Consider the following 24944-nt stretch of genomic DNA (forward strand, 5'->3'; position numbering starts at 1 on the left):
GGCTATATATATATATGTATACACACATATATACACATATGTATGTATATACGAGTATATATATATATATACACACATATACATATATACATACATATATACATACATACATATATACATATATATGTGTATATATATACATATATATGTATATATATATATATATATATATGGAGAGAGAGACAGAGAGAGAGACAGAGAGAGAGAGACAGAGACAGAGAGAGAGAGATATGATTTCTAGAGCTAGGATTTAATACCAAATTTAATCAAAGTCATAAGGACCCTCAGTTTCAGTAGTTGGGCCAAATTCTAAAACGCTAACCTTATGGTCATGATCAGAAACTCAAGACTGGGTTTGTCAAAACCATTTACTGCTATCCTTCCTAGCAGAAGGGCAGTTCCCTACCCACTACCACACTTTACTTCCTAGGAGCTCCCAGTGAGCCCCTGTTCCAGAACATTCCCTGCTGACTGATGTAACCAGCCATAGCCAAGAGCCCCTCACCGGCCAGGTCTGTAACACAGCTCCCAGCCTCAGCTGTCCTCCAGAGGCTGCGGTGAGGCACAGAGCTGGTTCTGCCTGAGAACTGGGGACGCCCAGGAACTACAACAGAGTTTTATTCACCAAGCTTGCAGGTCCACTCCATTTCTGACGGGAAGCTTTTCTGAAACCATATTGCCTTTCTGTTCCTATGGGGCCCTTTCCCTCTGGATCCATATACTTGAATGAAAACAGCCTGGCCAGCTCTCTCACAGGATGTGCTTAAAACTTACTGCTGATAAAGGGAAGGGACGCCTCCCCTTTATCCCTAGGCCCTTTCCTTTCTGCCCTTTTTACTTTCTCCCCCCCTCTCTCCTTCCTGGCTCACTTTCTCCCACTAACCTTCCAAAACTTTCCTTTTCTTTCCACTTCTTACCATATGTTTTCTCAGTGTCAGGCCTCACCATAACCCTTTTTATTTCTGGCTTCCAAGGGTCTCGTCTTCGGTTTCTGGTCAGCAGCACCATTCTTCTGCCCTGGAAAACAGGGCTCAGATCTCTATGCCGTTAAGGTTCCCCTGCCATATTCAGTCAAGGGGCTGGGTAGTCCATCTCTTTTTCTCCCCGTGGGTCCTTCTTTGCCCTTCTCCATCCACATCTTTAAAAAGTCACTGCCCCTATTTTGGCAATAGTATATTGGCAGGTATATTAGTTTTCTAGGACTGCCTTAACAAAGCAGCACAGACTGGTGGTTTAAACAACAGAAATTTATTTTCTCACAGTTCTAGAGGCCAGGAGTTTGAGATGGAGGTATCAGCAGGGTCGGTTTCTTCTGAGGCTCTCGCCTTGGCTTATAGATGGCTGTCTTCTCCCTGTGTCTTTACATGGTCTTTATCTGTGTCCTAATCTCTTCTTTTTTTTTTTTTTTTAAGATTTTATTGGGGAAGGGGAACAGGACTTTATTGGGGAACAGTGTGTACTTCCAGGACTTTTTTTCCAAGTCAAGTTGTTGTCCTTTCAGTCTTAGTTATGGAGGGCACAGCTCAGCTCCAGGTCCAGTTGCCATTGCTAGTTGCAGGGGGTGCAGCTCACCATCCCTTGTGGGAGTTGAACTGGCAACCTTGTGGTTGAGAGCCCACTGGCTCATGTGGGAATCGAACCGGCAGCCTTAGGAGTTAGGAGCACGGAGCTCTAACCGCCTGAGCCACCGGGGCCCGCCCCCTAATCTCTTCTTATAAAGATACCAGTCATATCAGAATTCGGGCCCACCACAGCCATCTCATTTTAACCTGATTACCTCTTTAAAGACCCTATCTCCAAATACAGTCATATTCTGTAGTATTGGAGGTTTGATACTAGGGTTTGGGAGACATGATTCCACCCACACCAGCAGGGGTGACGGTCACAGTGGTAGAAGAGCGCAGGCACATATGCCATATCTGGGCTGATTTCCTCGGACTGAAAATCTTTAGGGAAGGATGCTGAAGGTAGGTGCCTCGGAGTCCAGAGGGGGTGGTTCAGTATGATATACTTCTGAGACACTGTCCACTCAGCACCCCATCTCTGGGTGCTCCCCCAGAGTCATAGGCACCTGAGCTGAAGAAAATCAGATGGCGATAACCCTAAAAGAAGCCAAGCATCAGGTAAACCAGAAGTTTAATAAAAATGAAAAACAAGTTACAATACAGTGGGCTGGCAATGGGCTGCTTTGGAAGGTCTGATAAGTTGGTCAGCCTAACTCCAGGTAGATTCTGGGAGGTCACAGGAATGGCCCCTCCCACCTCAAGATTCGTTTTGCTCACTTGTCTTGTTCCCGTGGGAGAGGCCTCTGTCTTCCTGGTATAATTTTTGACCAGGTTGCTTCTGAACTCCCTCATCCTGTGAGGGAATCTGCCTGATTCGGACCTTCCCCCATGATGATGATGATGCTCATTTACATTGTTTTCTTAAGTCCACACCCGCACCCCAGGTTCTGAGGTTGGCAGACAGGTGAGAGCCCATTTTATGGAGAATAAGAGCTTTGGGGACGCTGGGGCCTCCTCCACAGGAAACAGCCACAGCTCCCGGGGTCTCCAGGCTCCCTGCAAACTCTTCTGAATCCTGCAGGCCCAAATCTCTTGCAAAATGTTCAGGAAAGCAGAATGCCTGGGATGTGGTGATGAGCGTGGACCAAGAGTCTGTACAGAGGGAGCCCCGCTGGGCCTGGGCCTCCCTGGTGGCCACTGATTGCCAGGCCAGTTAGGAGGTACTGCTCCTCCTCCGGGGGTGGAGGGCTTTCCTCTTGGCAATGTCCTCCTCGGTGTCACTCTCACAATTCCTCTGGGGGAAAAAAAACAGGGCCAGGGCAAGAGGGTCATGAGATGCCAGGAATAGGGCTGTGCTGGGCAACGAACGGAGCCTGGTACACCTGGGACAGGGGCCTGCAAGCCAGGGAGTTGGATGTTGAGGGGAAGGTTGTTGTTCTGTCCTGAGGCAGGATGTAGGGGAGGGTGGAAGGGGGAGGGATCCGAAGTGGTGCCACGCCAACTGCCATGAGGCCTCCTTCCCAGGAGAAAGGAAAACAGGCAGAGAGCATGTAGGGGAAACCAGGCACCAGGAGAAACCAAATGATAACAATCATGAAAATTATATCTGGTGGCTGCCACATAACCAAGACCACTTTGATAAGTGGTCTGTGGGCTGATGGGTCTCCTGAACTCAGACTAGAGAAAAGAGGAGGGCAGGGAGGCACCAGGACCTCCCCAGACTGAGGGCCACCACTCCACACCCTGTCTTCTTTGACTGGCTTAGGCTGCACCTTGAGAAGCCTTGCCATGAAGTTTTTCCCGGGACACGGCTTCTGTGCTCCACTTATATGAAAGAGAAAAAGAATAAAGTACATTCCATGGCTAAACCAGAGCTGAGGCAGCCACCCTGGAAGTCATGGTGCCTTTTTCATGCAGGCTACATCGATCTAATCAAATTATTAACGTTATTAAAAGAAGTACTAATTCAGAAAGACTTAAGCAAGTCATAGAATCATTTGTAAGAGGTTCAATTTTACTAAGCATTAAAATTGCGAAGCAGTGGCACTGCATTTTAAAGTCTACAGGAGTATTTTTGACAATAATATTAGCTGCGAATACGTATTGAGCCCTTATCAGTCCAGGTTCTAAACAAACAGACCTTTATTTTTTTTTTTTAGTTTATAAAGTTTTCTTTGGGAAAACTTTATAATAGAGGTCTGGGACCCAATCCTTTTCCACTTGTAGGATGAGCCATTGAGTTTATGGTGCTGAGTGTTCAAGTGAAAACAGGGCTATTTTTAAATGTTTGCACAAGAACAAAAACTAGGATAGAAATTTACTGTCTTTTTGATACTTTCTGGTCCTCTTTCCCGATGGCCTGCATTATATCAGGGCAACTCAGGCGTGCCTGCTATCTGCCATGGGCCTTCCCAGGGCCCTTTCTCCTTCCCCTAGCTTAAGCCACCTGGAAATCCAAGGTCAAGATCAACTTTAGCCAAATACATCCTGCACCAAGCCCGGCTATAACAATAAAAATAACTCAAACTCTGCTGAACAGCAACTTTTTAGCATGCGTCAGAGCCAAACAATAAAAAAGTAAGTTTGGGGGGAAAGTCTGCCTATCATTACCAGGGATTTTCAGAGGGAGAGAGTCCTATCCCCATTAATAGCAAATGAAGAAAGAGGCCAGGGAAGAGACATGGCTTGGCCAAAGCCACACAGTTGTTTCGGACTTGTGGAGTCATAAATCCTCAAGTCCTGGGCAAGAGTAAGAATATACAAGAGTTCGGGCTGAAGAAAGAGGACCCCAGGATGTGTGTGTGGTGGGGGAGGCGCGCAGGGACCATGCAGCGTCCTGGGGTGCAGCGTGCGTGCTCTGGGTCCTGAGGCTGCTCACAGCTCACTGCCCATCTGTCTCAGGCAGCTACCTTCCAGCCCCTTCCTGAGCGAGAGTCACCTTCCATCCTGACCTGTGCCGTCCCAGACACTCCTGGGGCCCTCATCACACTCGGGGAGCAGTGGGGAGCATCTGTTCAGAGAACCTCTAACGCTGAAGTACTTACACTGCATTCTGAAGCACTGGCACTGCATTTTAAAGTCTACAGGAGTATTTTCGACAACAATATTAGCTGCGAATACGTAATGAGCCCTTATCAGGCCAGGTTCTAAGACTGTGTCCTCATTTCATCCTTATGACTACCCTATGAGATAGGAACTCTTGTTCATCTCGTTTTACAAATGATAACATTTTGACATAAAGAAGTTAAAGTAATTTCCTCATAGTCACACAACTAGTAGGTGGCAGATGTGAATCCTGGAAGTCTGGCTCCAGAGGCCACACTCTTGACCAGTATGTAAGTCCCTCAATTTAACTGGACACAAAACAATAACAAGCTAATCAAATATAAGTTGGCATCTAACTATTATTGTTATTATTACTATTATCATTATTAATCTAAAACAAAACAGAAATGGAACAATTGGAACATGAATAAAAACCCCCCTTCTCCAGCAGGTCTTTGGATTGTCAGGAATACATTTTGGATTGCCTGCCGTGGTCTGCTATCCAAAGTCCTCAGCATCTCCCACAGGCGACAAGTCCTCAGGGAAAGGCCGGGGCAGTGGAGCAGCAGCCATAATCTCTTGGAAGGCCTACCAGGAGAGGATTTAAGATCCTCAGAAGCTCACAATTCTCCTGTCACCCCCAGTGGCCCCCCAGAACACAAGTTCTCCACTAATCACAAAGTATAGAGGACAGGACCAGCAGATCTGGCTGGAAACAGTTAAGACCCATCCACTCCCCCTCACCCCCAAGCTCCAGGCCACCCCAGAATCCCACTGCAGAAGGGGGCGCTGCATTTACCCACCAGGGTTTCATCCGGCCTCAGGTGCACCTTCTTCATCAGAGAGCGGGTGAGGTGGTTACACAAGGATACGATGCTGAAAGAGAGCTGAGGGAGGGAGAGAAAAGGAACTGCCACATGAGAATGTGCACAGAGATCTCGGAGGGACCCAGGAACCCAACTGCACCCCTTACACCCCCGGCCTCCCGTCCTAAGCCCTGACTCACCTTCCACCGTCTGCGGACATACTGCTTCTTGAAGTTCTCCAGATTGACCACGGACTCCCTGCGCACCAGGGCTTGATGCTTGTCCACTGGCTGGGAGACAAAGCAGAGCATGGCAGCTGACACTGGGCTTCGATGGCAGCCACCCCCTTCCTGCAGAGCCCCCCTTCCACATCCCATCCTTAGCCTGTCCCTGGCACCTCCTTGCTGGGCAGGGTGCACAGAGGGATGTGGTACTGAGGGCAATGTTTACAGATGTCTCAGCTGTTCAGGAGATGGATGCCCTGGGTGCCCCTGAGCTACTGTTACACAGCCAGACACACCGAAGCCGACTGGCCTGGAGGCTCGGCTCCTCCACAGAAGAGTGGGAGGTAGGGCTTTCAATCACGGGTCACATTGGGGAAGGGTCACTGTACAGCAGTCTAGGATGCCCACTGTGTATTGGGCCCGATGGCCTAGCAAAATGGATGCTTTGTGGGCATAGAGGACATTAGCACGTACTCCATTCAAAAATAAATGAGGGAAATAGGGGCTTTGATGGGGGTCGGGAAGAGACAAGATGTGTAGTTGCCTTTCACAACCTGGCAGTCAAGGCTCAGCTTAAATCCTGACTTCTCCAAGAAGCCTGGCATGGCTTCTCTGAGCCTCAGTTTTCCCATTTGTAATATGGGGATAATAAACCACATTGGGTCACAGGGTTGTTTAGGATTAAATGCATGTGGGTGTGTAAAATGCTTAACCTAGAGAAGCTCAATACCTTCTCCGTACTCTTTTTAAGAATTGACTGTATTTTATTTGAAAAATAGCTTTATTGAGGTATGTATGGTTGGCATACCAAAAAGACTGAACATATTTAATGTATACAGTTTGATGAGTCCATTCCCTCTTGAATTCCTCCCCTTTTGTAAAACAAGGTTATCCGAGATCAAGAGATCAAGAAATGAATTTCAGGGGTTCTACTAACTTCCTGAAATGGTTTGTAAATTTTAGTGTGTAAACTTGTACATGAATGTTCAGAGCAGCATTATTCATAACAGCCAAAAAGTAGAAAGAACTGAAAGGTGCATTAACTGATGCATGGATAAACAAAATGTGGTCTATCCACACAGTGGAACATTATTCATAAAAAGGAATGAGACACTGATACATGCTACACCATGGATGAACCTTGAAAACATGTTAAGTGAAAGAAGGCAAACACAAAAGGCTACATACTGTATGATTCTGATTACATAAAATGTCCAGAATAGGTAAATCCATTGAGACAGAAAGATTAGTAGTTGCCAGGGTGCAGAGAGAAGGGGGAATGGGAAACGCCTACTACAGGGTATGAAGTTTCTTTCTGGAGTGATGAAATGTCCTGAAATTAGATAGTGACGATCGTTGCACAATCTTGTGAATAGGCTAAAACCCACTGAATTGTACGCTTTGAAATGGTAAATTTATGGGATGTGAATTATATCTCAATAAAAAAATTGTACATATGTACAGATATACATTTCTTCTGAGGCGATAGCTTTCACCGATTCTCAAAGGACTCCACGACCTCAAGAAAATGAACTGCCCCAGACGATCTATAAGGTCCCATCCAGCTCTATTTTTCTCTCCACTCTGACAGCCTCCGCACAGCAATGCCTCATGTGGCACCTTAGGGAATGCTAAGTGAGGTCGCTCAGTTCCTGGGTGCTGGTCTTGTCTCTTCCCCACACTTGGAGCACACCTCCATTTTTGTTTATTTTTCACCATGGTGCCAGGCACCAGGCGAAACCAGTGTGCATTGCTGGCCCACACTGTTCTGGACGTACAATGTTCTCGCAGGATGCCCTTTCCATGTCCACCCAAACCCCTCCTCCTTGGAAAGCTTCTGTGTGTTTCAAAGCCCAATTCAAATGTGATCTCCAGGACAATGTCCAAGAAACAATATCTCCCTCCCTGGCAAGACCAAAACACATGTGAGAACCCTTACTATACATATCACCTATTTCGGTCCGCTCTGCAGTGGAGTCGTCTCACTAGCAGAAAACAACTTGAGGTCACAGAAAGAATTTCCTTCATGTGTTTTCAATGTCCCCTGCCCCACCTCCTCCCCACCCAGAGCACACAACAATGGGTGCTTAATAGTTGTATGGTTAAATTGTTTCCCTGGACTGCTGAAGAGACAAACTGGAATGAAATCCTAGGACCTGGGACCTGCTCACTCCTGCCAGAAAGGCCAGGCACCTGGACCAGCCACTGTGATACCATGAAAGGGTGTGAGCATGACTCCCCAGGGCTCTGCCTGGGGTCAGCAGAGTTCTAGGGGTCAGGGAACAGGGAAGAGAGTGTGCACATCCTTGACATGGATGGAAGTTAAGAAAGCAAGGGGGCAATTCACCATCCCAAACTGGAACACAATGGTTTCGTCCAAAGAGTGCAGGACAAAAGAGGAGAGGGGAAAGAGGAAGAGAGAGAGGGAAGAGAAAAGGATGAGGGTGCTGAGGGGACCATCAGGCCAAGCTCTCCCCGTTCTTTCCTCAATTGGTCTCACCTCCTCTGCCACATCTGCAAGCCCGGCTCTGGGTCTAGGTCTTACCCAAAGGGAGACGCAAAAGAAGGCAGAGTCTGCCCATGCCTTGAACCAAAGCCTTCCAGCAGCTTCCTGGCAGTCTTGATGGAACCCAACAAGCCCACCAAGACCCCCAGGGCCTGTACCATCTGAGTCCTTCTCCAACTTAATTTCCTCCCTTTCTCCTTCCCGTCTGTGGTCCTCCAGCGACACCAGAGAGTCTGGGCAATTCTGACCAAGCTCCTAGGAGCATGTGTGGTGTCTCAGAAAAATGTCAGGAAGGTAGGCAAGAAGACAGAACGCTTTGGCTGAACTCAGATTTTGTTTTACAGATTTAAATGCCTTTGAAAAAGCCCAGCAGGGTGTGCTAGGTCAGCACGCACACCCACAGAGCCAGGAGATGAAGCAGCAGCCATCCTTCCAGGTGTGAAAAAAAAAGGAACCCTGGCTTTTCAGAAGAGGCACTCCAGAAGATTTTCTCTAAATACCAGGCCTCCTCTAGAAACTCAAATAGATTGCAACTTTTCAAACCTCCATCTGTGCCATTTCTCCAGCCCCAACCTCCACTGACAGCCGGGAACACCTGAACACCCACTACCATCTCCTGCCCAGGCCCGTCACTCAGCCCCTCCGCCTCCCCAATCTCCTTTATATAGGTGGCCCCTCCATCTCTCCCTTTTCCTGGCTGTTTCACTGGCTGGAGCCTGGGCCCTGCAGGCTTTACGTCACCTCCTGAGAGGAGCACGTAGGCTTACAGGTGCCTGAGTCTCTGCCTCCTTATAAATGGCGGGAAGAGCTGTAGAAGGGATGTGTCCCTGCAGGTTGTCCCTGTACCAAACAAGCCAATGGAAAGAGGTAGAAATGCCCTTTGCCTCGCCTGAGTTGGTCTCACTTTTCCAAGTTAGGTCTTGGCAAGGACACACTCGCACTTTTAATCATCTCTCTGGGACCTTTTCTGAGCAATTTTTCTCTCTGGGACCTTTTCTGAGCAATTTTTCACCCCCAGGAAAAGCTTCAAAAGCTCTCCCTCCTGTACTATTACAGAGGAGAGGTGATTTGAGAGACGTAACAATCAATGCCGCGTGTGGACTGTGTTTGGATCCTGATTTGAACAAACCAACTGTAACAGGACACCTTTGAGAAAAGTGGGGACATATGAGCATGGAATGTGTGACCAGAGGATATTAAGGAATTACTCTTGATTTTGTCAGGTGTGATAATGGCACAGTGGTAATATTAAAAAGAAAGTCCTCATCAGAGATTCATGCTGAAGAATTTATGAATTACCCATGTCTGAAGTCTGCTTTAAAATACCCCAGAAAAAGTAGTGGTGATGAATGAGAGAGGACTGGCCATGACTTGCTCACTGTTGAAAGTGGGGAACAGGTACATGGAATTCACTATACGATTCTCCATACTTTTGTGCAAGTTTTGAAAATTTCCTATGACAAAAAATTAAAAACAAAAACCCTCTCTAATTTCTATCATCTTCTCTTTAATCTCCAGTCAACAGTCCAGGTTTCTGACCCAAATCTGGGCTTATTCCTCCCAATTCTATGTGGCACGTTCTCCACAAGGCTACATTTGGGGTGGGGCGTTGAGGGGAGAACGTCCCTGAGAATGGTTCTGCCCTCTGCCACCCCTCTTACTCTTTCCCCATCCACATTCATCTCTGTCCTGTTTTCTGGACTTTCAGGTACCTTTATTTTATCACTTATCACGGCTTTTCCCATATCTCAGTTGGTTGGGTCCGCCTCTGCCCCAGACACTGAATCTTTAGGGGTTGTCTTGTCCTTATCTGTCACCTCTCCAGAGCCAGAGCACAATCAGTGTTTGGTCAACTGAACTGGCTTCTTCTGCTCCTCAAATATGCCCACTGCTGAGTCTCCTTTCAAGGCAGAGTCTTCTCCACAGGCCAAGTTTTGCAGACAAAGGAGAAAAGGCCATTCAGCTAGACAGGCACTTAAGAGGCCGACAGCGGGGTGGTACCTGGGCACACAGCCACCTCCCACATGGGTTGACTGCGCTGGGTGATGGACGGAGTGAGGTGGGAAGACACCGTGTTCATCGCCTCCTGAGGGGAGGGTGGGTGGTGTGGGGAGGGTGTGCATGGAGGAGACTCTGGCTTCTCCTGTCCTTATTGCTCTGCCCCACCGGTTACCATGCCATCGCCACGATTCCCAAAGCAAAGCGGAGTCGTCACGTGCCCGTGCTTCAGAGCAGGGACAGGCTGCTGCCGTCCTCAGGCACCAACTCTCCAGCTTCCTTGGGAAGCATTATTCAGGAAGGTGTCACACACTCACCCTCCCTTTCCCAAGAGCCCAGGATGGTGTTTGCATAGGGCCCAGAGGCCGACCTTTCATTCACAGCCTGGTGAATGAAAACTCTGACGGCAGATGGGCCTGCCCACAGAGCTGTGCCCCCAGGCCTACCTCCCTCTAGGGACCAGTGCCATGGACACCTGGGACCATCAGCCTCACCGCCTGCCCTGAGCCTGCTGTTCAAATGCCAGCGGTGGGCATGCGGGGAGGAGTTCTGCAGCCTCTGGCTGAGCGCTCCAAAGGCCTCCTTGGGCTCCCCTCTGCACCAGGTTCTGATGCCAAAGGGTGACAGGAATTGGACTGGCCAGGTGACAGAAGAAGGCCACAGTCTTCTCTGATTTCCCTGAAAGACTTGAGGGCCTTTCTCAGTTCACTTCAATGTGTCTTTGGAAACTCTTGGTACAGAAAACGATCTGTTTATAAAACAGCTAAATGACAAGTCATTAACAACTGGATGTGAACACAGAGAGGATGATTCCATTGAAAGTCTCTTATGGTTCCCACTAGCTGGGTGCCTTTAGACAAATTCTGTCCTGTCAAATGCTGTAAAGTGAGGGTGTCTGGTGGTTTACCTCTGAGGACCTCCCAGCACAGACAGTGTGTGGCTGATGCCCACAATCCTAAAATAAGCACTTCTCCCTCCCTCTTCTCAGTCTCCCTAATTCAAACCATCATCCACACCTTACTCCTAGATTGCACTTTATTTCGACCTTCACAAGAAAGTTTCCCCTGAGTTGCTCAATTGGCAGGTTCCCTTTCTTTGGGAAATCTGGCCGTATAAGGTCAAGGTCTGCTCGTATTTGCCGTGTCTTCTGCCAAATGAGTACGTTGTGTCCCATGACAGAGCAGTAGGTTCTTGGAGATCATAGATGGGTCATTTGTACCAATTCTCCCAGGCAGGGTATAGGAAACAGCTTTGCCATCTTCCACGGATTCCAAGATGCACCCTTTTTTGGATCTCTGAAGTCAGGACTTGTCTCCCAGTCGATGACATCATGTCCTTACTATAGGCCTGAAGAGAAGGCAGGTGTCCGAGAGAGTCCCCACTGCTTCTGCCAGCTACCAGGGGCCAGCCAGCCTCACACTGCTTGACATTAGATTCTCTGCTTGAGGTTCTTTTGGATCATGCTGATTGTGCAAGTTCAGAAGGCAAACCCGCATGAGGACCACTAACCTGGGGCTCCTATTCTCAGGGGATGATTTTTCATCCTGCCACCTAGTGTCAAGGTTGGTATACACATGTTCCCTTGTTTTCCCTTTCTTCCTGGTGGCTTTATTTCTCACTTATCCTCTCAGTGAAAATGTCCCAGCTTTGTGTGTGTGGCATCTCCTATTGAACTTCCCATCTTGGGCTTTTTATCTTTCTTATTTTTGATACATAAAATAATGATGCTTCTTATATTTGATGAAAATATGGTTTCTTATATTTGATGACAAAATTCTGTTACAAATATTATATACGATATTTGAAACGATCCAGCATGCTAATAGAAAAGGAGGTAGAAATGGTTGCATGGGATCAAAATCTCATGTCTCATCCTAAACCACTTCCTGTCTGTGCTGCTCACTGGGCAACCCCCCACCACCACCACCGCTCCCGCCCCAGCACCTGTCATTCGTCATGGCTCCCATGACTCTTGGGATAAAGGCAGAGCTCTTTAATACGGTAAAGCCCTCCTGGTCCTGCCTCCTCTCCAGCCACATCTACACCACACTCTTATTCTTTCCCCTCCAGCTTTCCTTCTATCTGCACAGGTTCAGCCTCCCATTCCCCTGCCACCACAGAGCCCTGGCATGACAGTTCTGTAGGGAACAATTCTTTCTCCCCATTTGCCTAGCTGATCTCAGCTCTAGCGTCATCACCTCAGGGACATCATCCCTGACTAGATCATACCCCCAATGCATGCTCTTGCAGTACTGAATACTTCTCTTGCATAGCGTATGTCCCAGCTGCAGTTCTACATTTCTAGAATGTTCTTAATTAATGTTGGAATCTTTCACTGGACTGAGATTAAGGCAGGAAACATGGCTGTTTTCATCAACTTTGTACCCCCAGTGCCAAGCCGAGTACCTGACAGTTGGTAGCTGCTTAGAAATTATTTGTGGATGCATAGATGGATGGATGGATGGATGGATGGATAAATTTGGGTATAACCTGCCCCAGCAGCAGAGAGTAAACTCCTGGAGCCTGGGGCAGTTAGGGGAAGCAGAAAGAACAACAGACTTATCATCGGGACACCTCCAATTTTGCCATTATGACCTCGGGCAAATCACATCCTGTTTCCTCATCTCCAAATTGTGAATGACCTTTACCCCGCCTATCTGACAAGGGTGTTTTGTGAGTCTGTGAAGACACTGAAATGATACATCTGTTCCCCCACCCCCGTGATTCTAGCGCAGCACTGCAGCCACACTCCAGGCTCTGTCTATGTGAGCTGGTCGACTGGCCCCTCCTCCAGGGAAAGGGTGATGAGATCCTGCAGTCCCCAGGAGGGGTACGCAAAGCCTGGGGTCATGAAGTGACCACCGAGCCTTGTGCTTCCCAGTCTTAACTTCCACCCTCTTCAAAAACTCTCATGGAGTTTCTCGGAATTTCAGGGCCCTGTGCCCTCGATGCATAAGAAAAGGAACCTCCTTGTTGAGTCCCTTTTGGTTTTCATTCCCAACAGAAGGTCGGAGCCCTTAGCCAGAAAGCTGGAGACGGGTGAGATGTTGCCTCTCCCCTCCTGCTCTGCGGGCTGATCTTCAGACAGGCACTGAGCTGTGCTTCTAGGACACACTTCTGGGGACCATCGTGTGAAGGTGTGAGGCATTCCACCTACACCTGGCAGAATACGTGAAGCTGCTTACTTTACCTCTGAATATGAAGGTTGATATTTACGGCAAAGCCTCACAATTTCTTCCCAGGTGTCTCATCTTAGAGTGGGGCATCCTGAGTTTCTGTTTCATCTGTGTCAACTAGCTATAAATGACTCTGGGTAAGTCATTTTCTCGGAGTCAATTTCCTCATCAGTTACATGAATTAAAACAATACTAACAACAATAGTAACACCACCCACCTTCCTGTCTCACAGAATTCTTTTAAGGATCAAAGACAAGTGCTTGGTAAGTGATGTCCATACAAACGAAAAGTAATATTTTCTCTGTGCGTTTTAAATCCCTCCTTTTGCAGAAGGAAAGCACCAAACTGACTTGCTGTCACCTCTAGTTAGCTCAAATATTACCCAAGATCTGCAATCCATCAGGCATATAGGTGGGGAGTGAGAGGTGCACACGTCCATCATCACAAATCAGTTGTCAAGCATCTCCCCAGGACCAGTCATCCTCCCTCAGGAGAAGGAGCCATAAAAGGTATTCATCCTCAATTGTTTTCACAGCTTGGCTGCCCTGCCAGCTGCACCCTCCAAAAAAAAAACAGGTTGCAGAGAGGAGGTGCAGAATGAATAGCTAGCTAGCACCTCCGTGATGCTGGATTCTGTGAAGGTGGTACAAGGCTATGCTACGGACACACATTCCTGCAGGATAATTCTAGCCGATGCCCAGCAGGGCAGTTGGGGACATGCTTCTGCAAGCCACCCAGGACGCATTACTGACTAGATCCCGGGGCTCAGAGCTTCAAACCAGCCAAGACTTCCTTGCTGCCTGATCTGTTGAGCAGCTCCACTAGGGACTCACTGGTGTCCCAGCGGAACACGGAGCCCAGGCCATCTGTGCTCCCACTCTCCAGCTGGAAGCTGCCCACCAGTTCCTGGATCCACTGTAGGTCTGCTGACAGCTCCTGCCTCAGGGCTTCAAATTGCTCCTGCAGATGGTCCAATTTCCTGGCCATGCTTCCGAGGCTGGACCCTGTAGCCTGGATGTCTTCTCCCAGGAGCTTCTTCAAGGACTCCACTTTGCGGAACTCATACCTCAGCTGCGACAGGTCGTGCCGGGCACTCTCGCTCTCCTCTCGGTACCAAGCTTCCTTCTCATTGAAGATGGAGACCAGGGCCTCCACATCATCCTGGAGGGTGTCATGGGCCCCTGACAGGGCACGGCATCCCTGGTCTACCCAAGCCACGTCCTCTACCACACGAGCAAAACGCTCGAAGTTGACATAGGTGTTATTGGGGGGCATGCTTGAGTGGCATTTGAGGGTGTACTCTCTCAGGCGCTTGGTCTTCAGCTGGGTGGGCTCTGTCTTCCGTTGTTCCGGGGCTCTGACTTCCCCTTTGGACTGGTGGGTATTTAGACAGAAGAGCCAGAGTTAATTTGATGCCTGCTCCAAAGGGCAATTGGAGGTGCAGGCGGAAGGCACACAAGCAGTCTCTTTGGCATTCACTGCATGCATCAGGCCATGGGGAGGGCCAGGCTGGGATGAGGACCCCCACAAACCATAAGCAAGGTTGAGGAGGACAGAGGTCCTGCCTGCACACTCACGTCAGGGCAGGGTGGTCCACGGCCATTAGAGGGTCTTCACACGCATAGCATTTAGGGCGCTCACACAGACAAGCAGCCTACAGCAGGACTCTGCAAGTATCCACACAAGGCCATGGCTGACAGCAGGAGGCTGAGGGGCCCTGCACCTTCTGGGCCAGTCAGCTCCCTGTGCCTCAGCAGCACTCAGCAGGCTGAGCAGGGAGGCAGTCCGAGAGACTTGTTAGCTCTGTGCCTTGGGCCCACTCCAGACCTGGAGGGCCCTTGGCCTTCCCCATCCTTCAACGAGCAGAGGAACCCGACCTTCTCCAGAGCACTCCAGCCCTCCCCACGCTCCATCTTCCACAGGCGTCTACCCCTTCTCATCTGCACCCTCAGACATCCTCCTCAGCCCTCTCATTTAACTCCAGGTGAACGGGAAGTCAGACGACGTCCCTGGGACTGCACATCTGGTCAGTCAACAGAACTAGGGCCAGATTCCCCGTCTTCTGATTCCCACCCTCCCAAAGGGCTTTTAGCACCTTACTCTGTCGTGACTAGACCACAAGACCCTCCGAAAAACCAACAGCTGGAAGCGCAACTACAAAGCCTACAAAGCGGGTTAGGCAGGGCGTCACCTCTGTGCCCCGCCCCTCCCCAGAGTGTAAGGTATTGCCCTAAAAGAATGGCTGCCTCTCCTCCCCAACAGGCCTCCATCTCGCACCCCTATTCCCTGAGGTCTTGAGGAGTCTGAGGAAGCGGGGTGACTGGTTTGCATATCAGAGCCCAGAAAGTCAGAAAGAAGGAGCCCTGGTTACAAAATTGATGTTTTTCATTGTCACTGATCTCTCTACAACTGGGGAGTCCTGATTTCTGCTTTGAGAATGATGGTGACATGTCATCTCACATAGAACACTTTGTAAGATGGCACCAAAGAAAAAAGGGTTTCAACTTGGTTTGTGAGGGTTGCAATTCATAAGCCACCTGAACCCGTGAAATATAAACTTAAACCTATAAACCTAGTTGAACAAGCCCCAGACCCTTCAGAGCCCCCGACTAGCTTTCATCCATGCCCAAGGGTCAGTGTTTCAAGCAAGGCCTTTCCAGGGCCCTCTGCATAATGCTATCCAGCCAGCCCCGGCGACAGAGCAGGGACCTGCCTGCTCACTGCAACTCATCAGCATGCCCTTACCATGATCCAGGGGTGTCTGAGAGCCTCTTGGATTGTGAGCCGTTTCCTGCAACAAGGATCGAAAACAGCCATGATTCATGAGGACAGAAGCTGAGGACAAAGTCTTCATTCTTACGCTTCTTAGACCCGCACTTTGGCATTCTTTGACCACTGGCATCCAATCAGAATCATGGGGGATACAGAGATGGATGGGGAGCTGGCTGAATTCCAAGCACTCCAGAGAAAGTGGTCTGGGCAGACCCCGCAATAAGGTGACATTACATAAACCATTCTCTTTGGTCCCCAACTTGAAGGCCCTAATGTCACACTACAGGGAGTCTTACGTGCTCTTTTGAGTTTCCAGTTTTCCATCGCTAAATCTTTGGTCTCTGTTTTTCTATTTGTCTCCCAGATCCCTTTTGTACTCTGCCCTGCTCTGCACCCAGGTAGGGTGATCCTACCTAGCACTGCCCTTTGACAGGGAAATGAAGGCCCTGTACTTTAGAGGATGCCTCTCTGACTCTCTCTGATGTCTGTGGGACCAAGAAGACATGGCTTTCTAGAGTCTGTGGACCCTACTCCTAACCCATCAAGGCCATGCTCTGGGCACCCAACACCCTACAGTTCCCTTCCCATCTCCTGCTTTGATCCCACAGCCATGGGGTTCACCCTGGGACCTGAAGAAGGGGTAGGATTATCCTGTCTCCTATTCTCCCACTTACTGGCCTCTCTGAGCTTATCTCCCTCAACTCCCAACTGAACTGGCTTGAAAACTCCATCACGTTTCTTTTCAAATCCTAGTTCCAGCTGCCTTTAGAAGAGACTGCACAAAACAATAAACCCTAGAGAAACCCAGGCTGACTTCCAAACGTACACTGCACACACACACACACACACACACACACACGCACACACAGTTATTTACATTTCAACAGGAAAAAAAGCAGAAAGACTTGAGCAAATAAGATCCATGCCAAGTCTCGGCCAGTCCACACTTCTCAGCACCTGCCCAGATTAGACCACAATGGTGCAGATGACAGCCCGTGACAAAGTGGGGACAGATTGACACATCTTGGGGAGAGGCAACAGGAGAGGGTCAGTACCTGAGAAACCCATGCCTTTCTCTGTCCTCTTACCGGGTGTCTTTAACCAGAAGCTTCCGAATGAAGTCCTTGGCCAGCTCGCTGGTCTGGCTGAAAAATTCCTCATCAAAGTCATAACTCACTGCTGTGATATTTGCCAGCGTTTCCTGCTTCGTGTCTCCCAGGAAAGGGGATGCTCCACTTAGGCTGAACACACAGAGAGGGAACATGTGATTATAGGAAAGTAGATGGAAGTGGCGTTGATGGGCTCAGGGAACCCTGACTCGTACTGTTGCATGGGGACGGGAGGCTCCCAGCAATACTGCCCGCCCACCCTGGGCAGCCAGAGCAGCCTTTTCAAGGGAGTCCAAGTCAATACACTTTATGGAGCTCATACCAAGTGCTTGACAGAGAGAAATTGTGTCTTCAAGGGAATCGAAAGTGGCGGGGATAGAAGCACAGGAGAACAATGCAGAATAGAAGCGAATGCCGACAAAGGACGGGGAGCACAGGACGAAGGGGCGGCCCAGTGCAGGCAGCATGCATGGCAGAGTCAACATCTGCATCAGTTGTGTCTTGAAAAATGAAGATGTTGTCAGCAGTCAGAGAAGGAGATGGAAGGTCTTCTAGGCTCAGGGAGCAGCTGAGCAAAGCATAATAGGTGGAAGTCGATAGGCCATTAGAGACGGAAGGGTGTGTGAGGTTCCCCTGCAGGGTTTGTCAAGGAGATGTCATTCAATAGTGACTCCTGAATTTACTGTCTTCTGACTCATATTCTCATTGCTTATGGAAAACCTCTACTCAGATGTGCCATTGTCCTAGAAGTCACTGTGTCCAAACCTCCCTCCATGAGCTCCCCACCTTGATTAATGATGTCACTTCACAAGTGTACCCAAGCTAGAAACATAAGGGTCACGTCTGACTTTTCCTTTCATTCCCTCACTTCATCTCACTGGCCAAAAAAGTCTTGTTGGTTCCATTTACTAAATGTCTCTTAAAGGGCATCCCCATTCCCACTGCCATAATGGCTGCAAGGTGCACTGGAAAAATTTGGTATTTCAATTCTGAGTTTGAATCCCAGCTCTGTCATTTGTTAGCTGTGTGAACCTAGAGAAGTTACTCAACCTCTCTGAGCTGCAGGTTCCTCCTCTGTAAAATGATGAAAATAAAAGTCTCCCCCTCACATTTCTGTTGTGGACAATAAATACATATAAATAACTCCATGCAATCCTGCCCCATCCTAAAGCTCTGGAATTGATGGTCACTATTATTGTCATTGTTAGAACACAAAGAACCTTCGATGACTCCCCATTTTCTAAAGGATGGAATCTAAACTCCTGAGCAAGGCCTCAGAAGTGGGTCCCTGTAACATGCTCAGTACACTTCACACACTCACTGTTCCCTTCTTCAGCAGGGAAGCCCTTCCCTCCACTTCTACTTGGAGAATTAACATCATTCCATAGAACTCAGTTCAAATCAATCACTAGCTATCTCTCTCCCTCCTTCCTCTCTCTCTCTAACTCCCTCCCTCTGTCCTCAACAACCCTCGTTAAACCTTCCACAGCTCTCCTGTCCGTCTCTCACAGAGGCGTGTTCATACCTCTGCCCACAGACTTGGTCCCCCCAGGTGAGAGTTAGCTATCTTGTGTCTCCCCCGACCCAGGAGCTCCAGAGAAGCAGGGCCGACCCTCCATTATGTCACCATCCCCAGTGGCTGGCACAATGCCCGCCATGGAGCAAGCACTCAGTACACTGTGTGGAAGTCAAACGAGCTATGAGAAGACTATGCACCCTGTACACACTAGAATTGTTTAACATTTCAGTATGGAAACCAGAGTTCTGAAGAGATCAAGGTTTCAAGAGCCAATGCCTGAATATTCTGGCTCTGATCTGAAACTATAGAGCAATATATCAAACTCTCTCTTTGCATCAAATTCCTCTGGGTTTTTTTTTTTTAATACTGGTGCCCAAACCCCACCCCAGCAGTTCTGATCTAATAGGTCTGGGGTGGGGCCTGGACTGTGGCTGATATTAAAGTCTTGATGTGCAGCCAGGCTTGAGACCCGGCACCACAGCTTGAGGGGAGGGTCCCCAACATCACACAGAGCTCTCAGTCCAAGTGCTGCTGGAAGAGTCAGAGAACTGTTTACGGGGTTGACCCGTAACAGTGAGAATGACCCCCTCAGCTGTTGAGCATTGGTTCCCCCGCCCCCCCACCCCACCCCCATGGCCCCTCTCTGGCTGTGGGCTGACTCTCACCCAGTGTGCCACAGAAACAGCATTTTCCAGGTGTACTATGAGGGGAAACCGGTTGGGAAACAGTGAGGAATGAACACCTAATCGGCCATGTCCTACGTGCCAGAGCGGTGCAAGGAAATTTACACACGTCGGCTTATTTATCCCTTATTTATACACACCCGTGGCGGGAAGTTTGTGATTTCTATTTTTCTGACGAGAAAAATCTCATTTTTCGGATGAAGCCCAGAGAGAGGTTAAGAATCTGCTCGAGGCCACAGAGATGAAAAGTGTCAGATCCACCGCACACAGAGCTATGCAGGAAATCTCTACTTAAGCAACTGAATACTTCAGGGACAGGAAAGAGAGACTCTGGGGAGAAAGGAAGAGGGAGTGGGGGCTGGGAAAGGAAGGCAAAAGGGCGAGAGAGAAAGAAGAGGAGGGCAGGCGGGTAGCTTGAGGGCTCTCCCAAGGCTTCTGAGTGGAAGCTGCCATTCCCACAGGAAACCTCGGTCTGGGTCAGGCTGAGCAGTGGATCCCTGGCCAGGGTGAGGGTGCAGACACCGTGTGAGCAGGATGGAGGGCCCAGGCTGCTCTCCTGGGGTCCTGCCCAACCCCCATCCAGGGCCAAAGGTGCGAAACGGAGCTAAGAGTGCTCAGCTTCAGGTTTGCTGCATGGATTGAACACATCTGGTTCGTGGTGGGTGCTCAGGAAACGTCAGTCTGTCTGTCTGCCTGCCCCTCTCTCCTTCCTCTTGTTTTCCCCAGGACTAAGCTGGGTGGGAGCCTCGGGATCAGCGATACTCACAGGATGTAGGTGATGACGCCTATGCTCCTGCAAAACAGAGAACAGTCAAGTCAGGACCTCCTGCTTCTAACCCCAGACGGGACTCTACCCCCCACAGGGCTCTCAGGGGAAGCACTCACTAGCCCCTCCACAGAGGCCTCTGGATGCCATCTCAGGCCCCACACCCCTCTTCATCCCCCTCTTCAGCAGCACCCCGGGAAGCGTGCGGAGTCATCAAGCTCTGGACATGGAGTCCGAGGACCCAAGTTCAAGATCAGACTCCTGTGCTTACAGGCTGTGACTGGGGCAAGTCCCTGATCAGCGCGGAGAATCCTTCTCTTCCCACAATGAGGATAATGAAAACTACCTCAACAGGACTGCTGGGAAGATGGGAGAAAGGTGCCCAGACAACTAACTGTAAAGCACTGTTGAAAAGAAACAAGTCCTGTCTGTGCAGAGAATCAATCACTGTGGTTTCCCCAGGCTCGGAACAGAGTCTAGAATAGGACAGGCTCCCAGCAGTCATGGTTGACTGGCTGAACGAGCTATTGTTACCATTATCTTGCTCAGGGCGGTGGCAGGCCTCAGCGTGAGCCTGCACCTCCAGTCTCACTTCTCCCCTTGTTCTCCACCTCAGTCATGTTCTAACTGGCCTCAGGGCCAGGCCTAGATGCCTCCACCTGCCCAGACTGTAGGCCCAGCACACCTGGAGTAGCCAGGGGCTCTAAAAGGTGAATGTGGAGAAAGGGGTTTTCATGGTCAAGGGGGATCTCAACCAGAGCCAGGGTCTGAGAACTTCTGTCTTTGGAAGGATCCTTAGACCACCTGGATGGCCTACACAACTTACCACATGTCAGCCTCCAGGCCCAGGGGCTCATAGTTCACAATTTCTGGAGCTGAAAGAAGCATGTCAAAGAGTCAGCAGAGTATGAAAAGGAAAAGAGATGGCTGTTGGGAATTTTAAGGAGTTTGGTGCCAAACGTCTCCACCCTGAATCCCCACTGAGGAAAACCAGAGCAAAGGAAGGAGATAATCCGGATCTAAGAGTTTTGAGGAAGTTAGCTCCCTGTTATCCTTGTAGAAACCTTTCACAAAGAGGTCTTGATAGTGAGGGAGAGGGAAAGCATATAGGAACATCTGGAAAAGGAAGAGGAGGATGAGGAGAGGAAGACGTAGGAAGGGGAAAGGGGGCCTAATGACAAGGCCTGTGTTAGAACGCTCTAGTGGAAACCAGTCAGGTCAGCACTGGAAAGTGATGGAGAAGGCAGAGAGGGAATCCACATTCCTCGAGTCTGGTCTGAAAGAGGGCACCTCCCACCTGAGGGACAGAAGGCCATTCTGGGGGCTACTGAGATGATGAATTTGAGGTGCTGGAGGGGCCCCCAGGGAAAGATGTCCAGAAGAAGCTGGGTATTGGGGAGTGGGCCAGAGCCATCAACTTTACAGTCATCGTACAGGTAGAAACAGGAGTTGTGCAAATGATGCGGTGAGTAGGAAAGGGTGCAGAGTCTAGGAAAGAAGGCTCTGCTGAGGAAAGGAGACCTAACGGGGCCCAGAGATCAAGCAGACAAGCACTAGAAAACGAGTGTTGAATTCCACACTCACTGCAGTGCCCAGAGTGTGGAAAGGGAGATAAGAGTGTAGACGACTCTTAAAAAGCTTGGTGATGGAATGGAGGAGCATGAGAAGGGCAGTAGCTAGAGACGGGAGAAGGACTGAGCCTGTTTAACCACTAATGGAAACAGAGGGAGAGCGGGAAAGGCTGTTGGTTCATCTGGACCAGTACCGAAACCACCTCATCTCCAAGGTAAACCCACCATCCCAGGCTCCCACCTCTCCCCTACTTCCAGATACAGGGAACCCCTTCCTGGTTTTGCTTAATTTTTAGCTTCATAAAAATGATGTCATACTGCACGTGATCTACTGTCACTTGATTTCCCACCCCCCCACTCAACATTATACTTCTAGCGTTCATTGAAGGTTCATCCATTGAATGATCTTTCATTTTCACTGCTGTATAATAGTCCATTGTGTGGAGACAGAATTCTATTTTTTACTCATTCTCCTCTCAGTGATCCTCTGGGTGGTTTCTACTTCTTTTATTATTGGAACAACAATGCTATGAACTTTTTTTGTACATAGCACTTTTTTTGTGTCCTGGCACACACATGAAAGACTTTCTCTACTACAGTGATATTCAAAGTGTGGTCCACAGAAAAAGAGTCTGCAGATTGTCACTGGTCCAGACAAGATAGGTACAGAAATGGAAAGTAAGCATTAGAGACTCATATGTAGCAATCTGACATTGTCTTGACATTCAAACCATGATAATTTTTCTGGGAATTAATTTTTCTTGTATCTTACCTAAGAAGCAGTCCAAGACAGATTGAAGAATTTTTGTTTCTTTCACCATAGAGAGTTTGAGAAGCACAAGTCACTTTCCAGTGCTTATCTGCTCTATGTACTTATCCACTCATTTCTGCCCTCTATGTGCTTTTGTCTGTCCCTTTATTCCCTTTCCCTGTGCTTTTCTTCTTTCTTCTTTCTTCTTCTTCTTCTCCCCCTTCCCTTCCTTCTCCTTCTTTTTTCAGTTTTTTTCATTGTTTCTTCCCCCAACCTATATTTTTGCAACGGCTACCCTCATCATTGTTTTAAACAGAAAATGGTTATATTTGCCTAATGTTTACTGATATCTGTGCTCCTATTGCTTCTTACATTGAGACCTCCCTTTAGAGGTCATTTTCCTTAATTCAGATGTACATCTTTTAGAAGGTCCGTTCATAGAGTTCTGTTGGTGGTTAATTGTTTTGTTTTCTTATTGTTATTCTTTTTGTTTTTTGCTTTGTTTTACCTGAATCTTTTATCCTCATTCTTGACATGTAATTTTCCTGGGTACACAATTATGGGGTTTTTTTTATTTTCCTCAGCTCTTTGAAGGTACTATTCTACTGGACATTTGTTTTGAGAAGCACGTTGTCAGTCTAATTACTGTTTGTTTGTTTGTTTGTTCTGTAGGTCATCTGTCTTTTCTTTCTAGCTGCTTTTAAGATCTTCTCTGTCTTTGCTACCCTAGAATTTAACTATAATGTGTATAGGTATGGATTATTCTTTTCTGTTTGATATACAAGTACATTGTTCTTTCTTTATCTGGGGATACATATTTTTACATTAATTCTAAAAATTCTCAGCAATTTTCTTCAAGTATTGCTCCTCTAGTGTCTCTATTCTTTCCTCTGAGATTCCAAATACACCTACGTTAGGCTTTCTTTCTTTCACTTATCCTCTTTTGCTTATCCTCTAGTTCATATTTTTGTCTTTGTCACTCTGTGGTACTCTAGCTAATTTTTTTCCAGCTTGGTCTTCCAATTCTTCAACTTTCACCTCAGCAGTGTGTAATCTGCTGGTTAGCCCGTTGAGTTTTAAATTTCTATGACTATATATCGAATTTCTTAAAGTTCTATCTGGTTCTTTTTAGAAATTGCCTGGTCATTTTTGGGACTCTCTTGTTGCTTGCTCATTCTGGTGATTCTACCTTTTATTTCTCTGTACAATCCATTTATTTTATAGTCAATATCTGACAATTTCAATATCTTATGTCTTTGAACATCTAAGTCTTGCTCATCTCTGACTGAAATGCTGATACGTGCTCTTGCCTTTGGGAGAGGGCCTCCTACTGAATTTTCTTGCTCCAGTTCTAAGTTCATTTCATTGGCTTTTGGGAGGAGGAGGTGATGCTGAAGGTGTTACTACCCTTAAAGATGTCTCTGATTTCCCAGGAGTCCAGAATTTCATTAAAAAGTATATTTTTCTGAAGAATCCAGTTTTGTAACGGGAGGGCTTGTGGAAAACCAGGTCCACCACCCTCCGGGAAGCTGACACTAAATTTTTAACCCTGGACCTCAGGTTGAAATTTCAAAGGAATGGAGGGAGTAGGGAAAGTGGTTATAACCTATTTCTCAGGGATCTTGGGCAAAGAAAGTCATCATAGTTTGGGCAGGGGCTTAGAGAAGATACCCTATATATCTCTAAGGTACAAACAAAACCAGTTTGGGGCTGGAGCTGACTCATATTGACTAATAAGAGTCAACTGTGAGCAATTCTTCCCAACTCTGAATTCAGTGATACATTAGTAGCTTGAAATTGGCAAACGTTATAAATTAAGGCTTGGTTTTGTTTTGAGACCCAGTTATTAAGACATTTACCAGCATGTCACTGGGCAAAACCCTCCACAGTCTAGCTTCACCCATTACTATCCCACTCACACAAGTAGTCTGTGTGAACTCTCTGCTCCATCCAGAGTGGACAGTGAATTGTCCCTGATAAATGCGCTCATTCTGGCCCTATCCCCCGGCTATGGATGACTGAGCCTGGAATATGCTCATCCTCTACCCTGGCTCCTTCCCCATTCCTCTTCAGATACTTCTCCCACCCACAAGAGCCCTGTCCCTCACTGATTCGAGGCCATAACTGATATCTCCGACTGCGAGAATGGATATCTTGTTTGAACAGGCTTTGAGAGCTGTCTACATCGCTCGCTTTACCATTAATCACATCCTGTCTTGTGGCACCTCTTCCATTAATGCCCTGAATTTTTAGTTGAACCGTTTATTGTTCTTTAACACTTGGTTTGACTTAACTAAATTAACATATACGTTTTTACCATACATGTGAATGGTGGACAGTGACTGCTGTCTCAGAAAAAGTTCAAGAATAGATGTCTTGTGCTCCAGGTTCAAGCTGGCTCTGCCACCAACTCGCTGTGTGGCGTTGGGTATATCATTCTGAGTGTGGTTCCTACCATCACTGTATCTGTCCCTAGTACCTCACCTGATAGCTGTCATACGGAAGGTGAAGG

The 24944-nt window shown here is 48.1% G+C and overlaps 1 protein-coding gene across 4 annotated transcripts in view; it reads right to left on the reverse strand.

Moving 5' to 3' along the window:
- Window positions 1–2119: 2119 nt before the first annotated feature.
- Window positions 2120–24944, reverse strand: part of DAPK2 (death associated protein kinase 2) — a 113825-nt gene continuing 91000 nt past the window's right edge. For 2 of the 4 annotated variants that reach the window (XM_074327592.2, XM_074327591.2), the window contains exons 6-10: window positions 20937–20985; window positions 20111–20137; window positions 17122–17274; window positions 16007–16052; window positions 13894–14635 (exon numbers count right to left, since the gene is read on the reverse strand). In XM_074327592.2, coding sequence (XP_074183693.2) covers window positions 14027–14635; window positions 16007–16052; window positions 17122–17274; window positions 20111–20137; window positions 20937–20985 — 884 coding nt within the window. In that variant the 3' untranslated portion in view covers window positions 13894–14026. Of the gene's footprint in view, window positions 2800–5353; window positions 5438–5556; window positions 5647–11101; window positions 14636–16006; window positions 16053–17121; window positions 17275–20110; window positions 20138–20936; window positions 20986–24944 lie in introns of those variants that run through there. The other 2 variants (XM_074327593.2, XM_074327590.2) reach the window with 2 other exon arrangements.

This window comes from Rhinolophus sinicus, chromosome 3 (assembly GCF_057876585.1).
Source record: "Rhinolophus sinicus isolate RSI-liver-muscle chromosome 3, RSI-T2T, whole genome shotgun sequence".
NCBI lineage: Eukaryota > Metazoa > Chordata > Mammalia > Chiroptera > Rhinolophidae > Rhinolophus > Rhinolophus sinicus.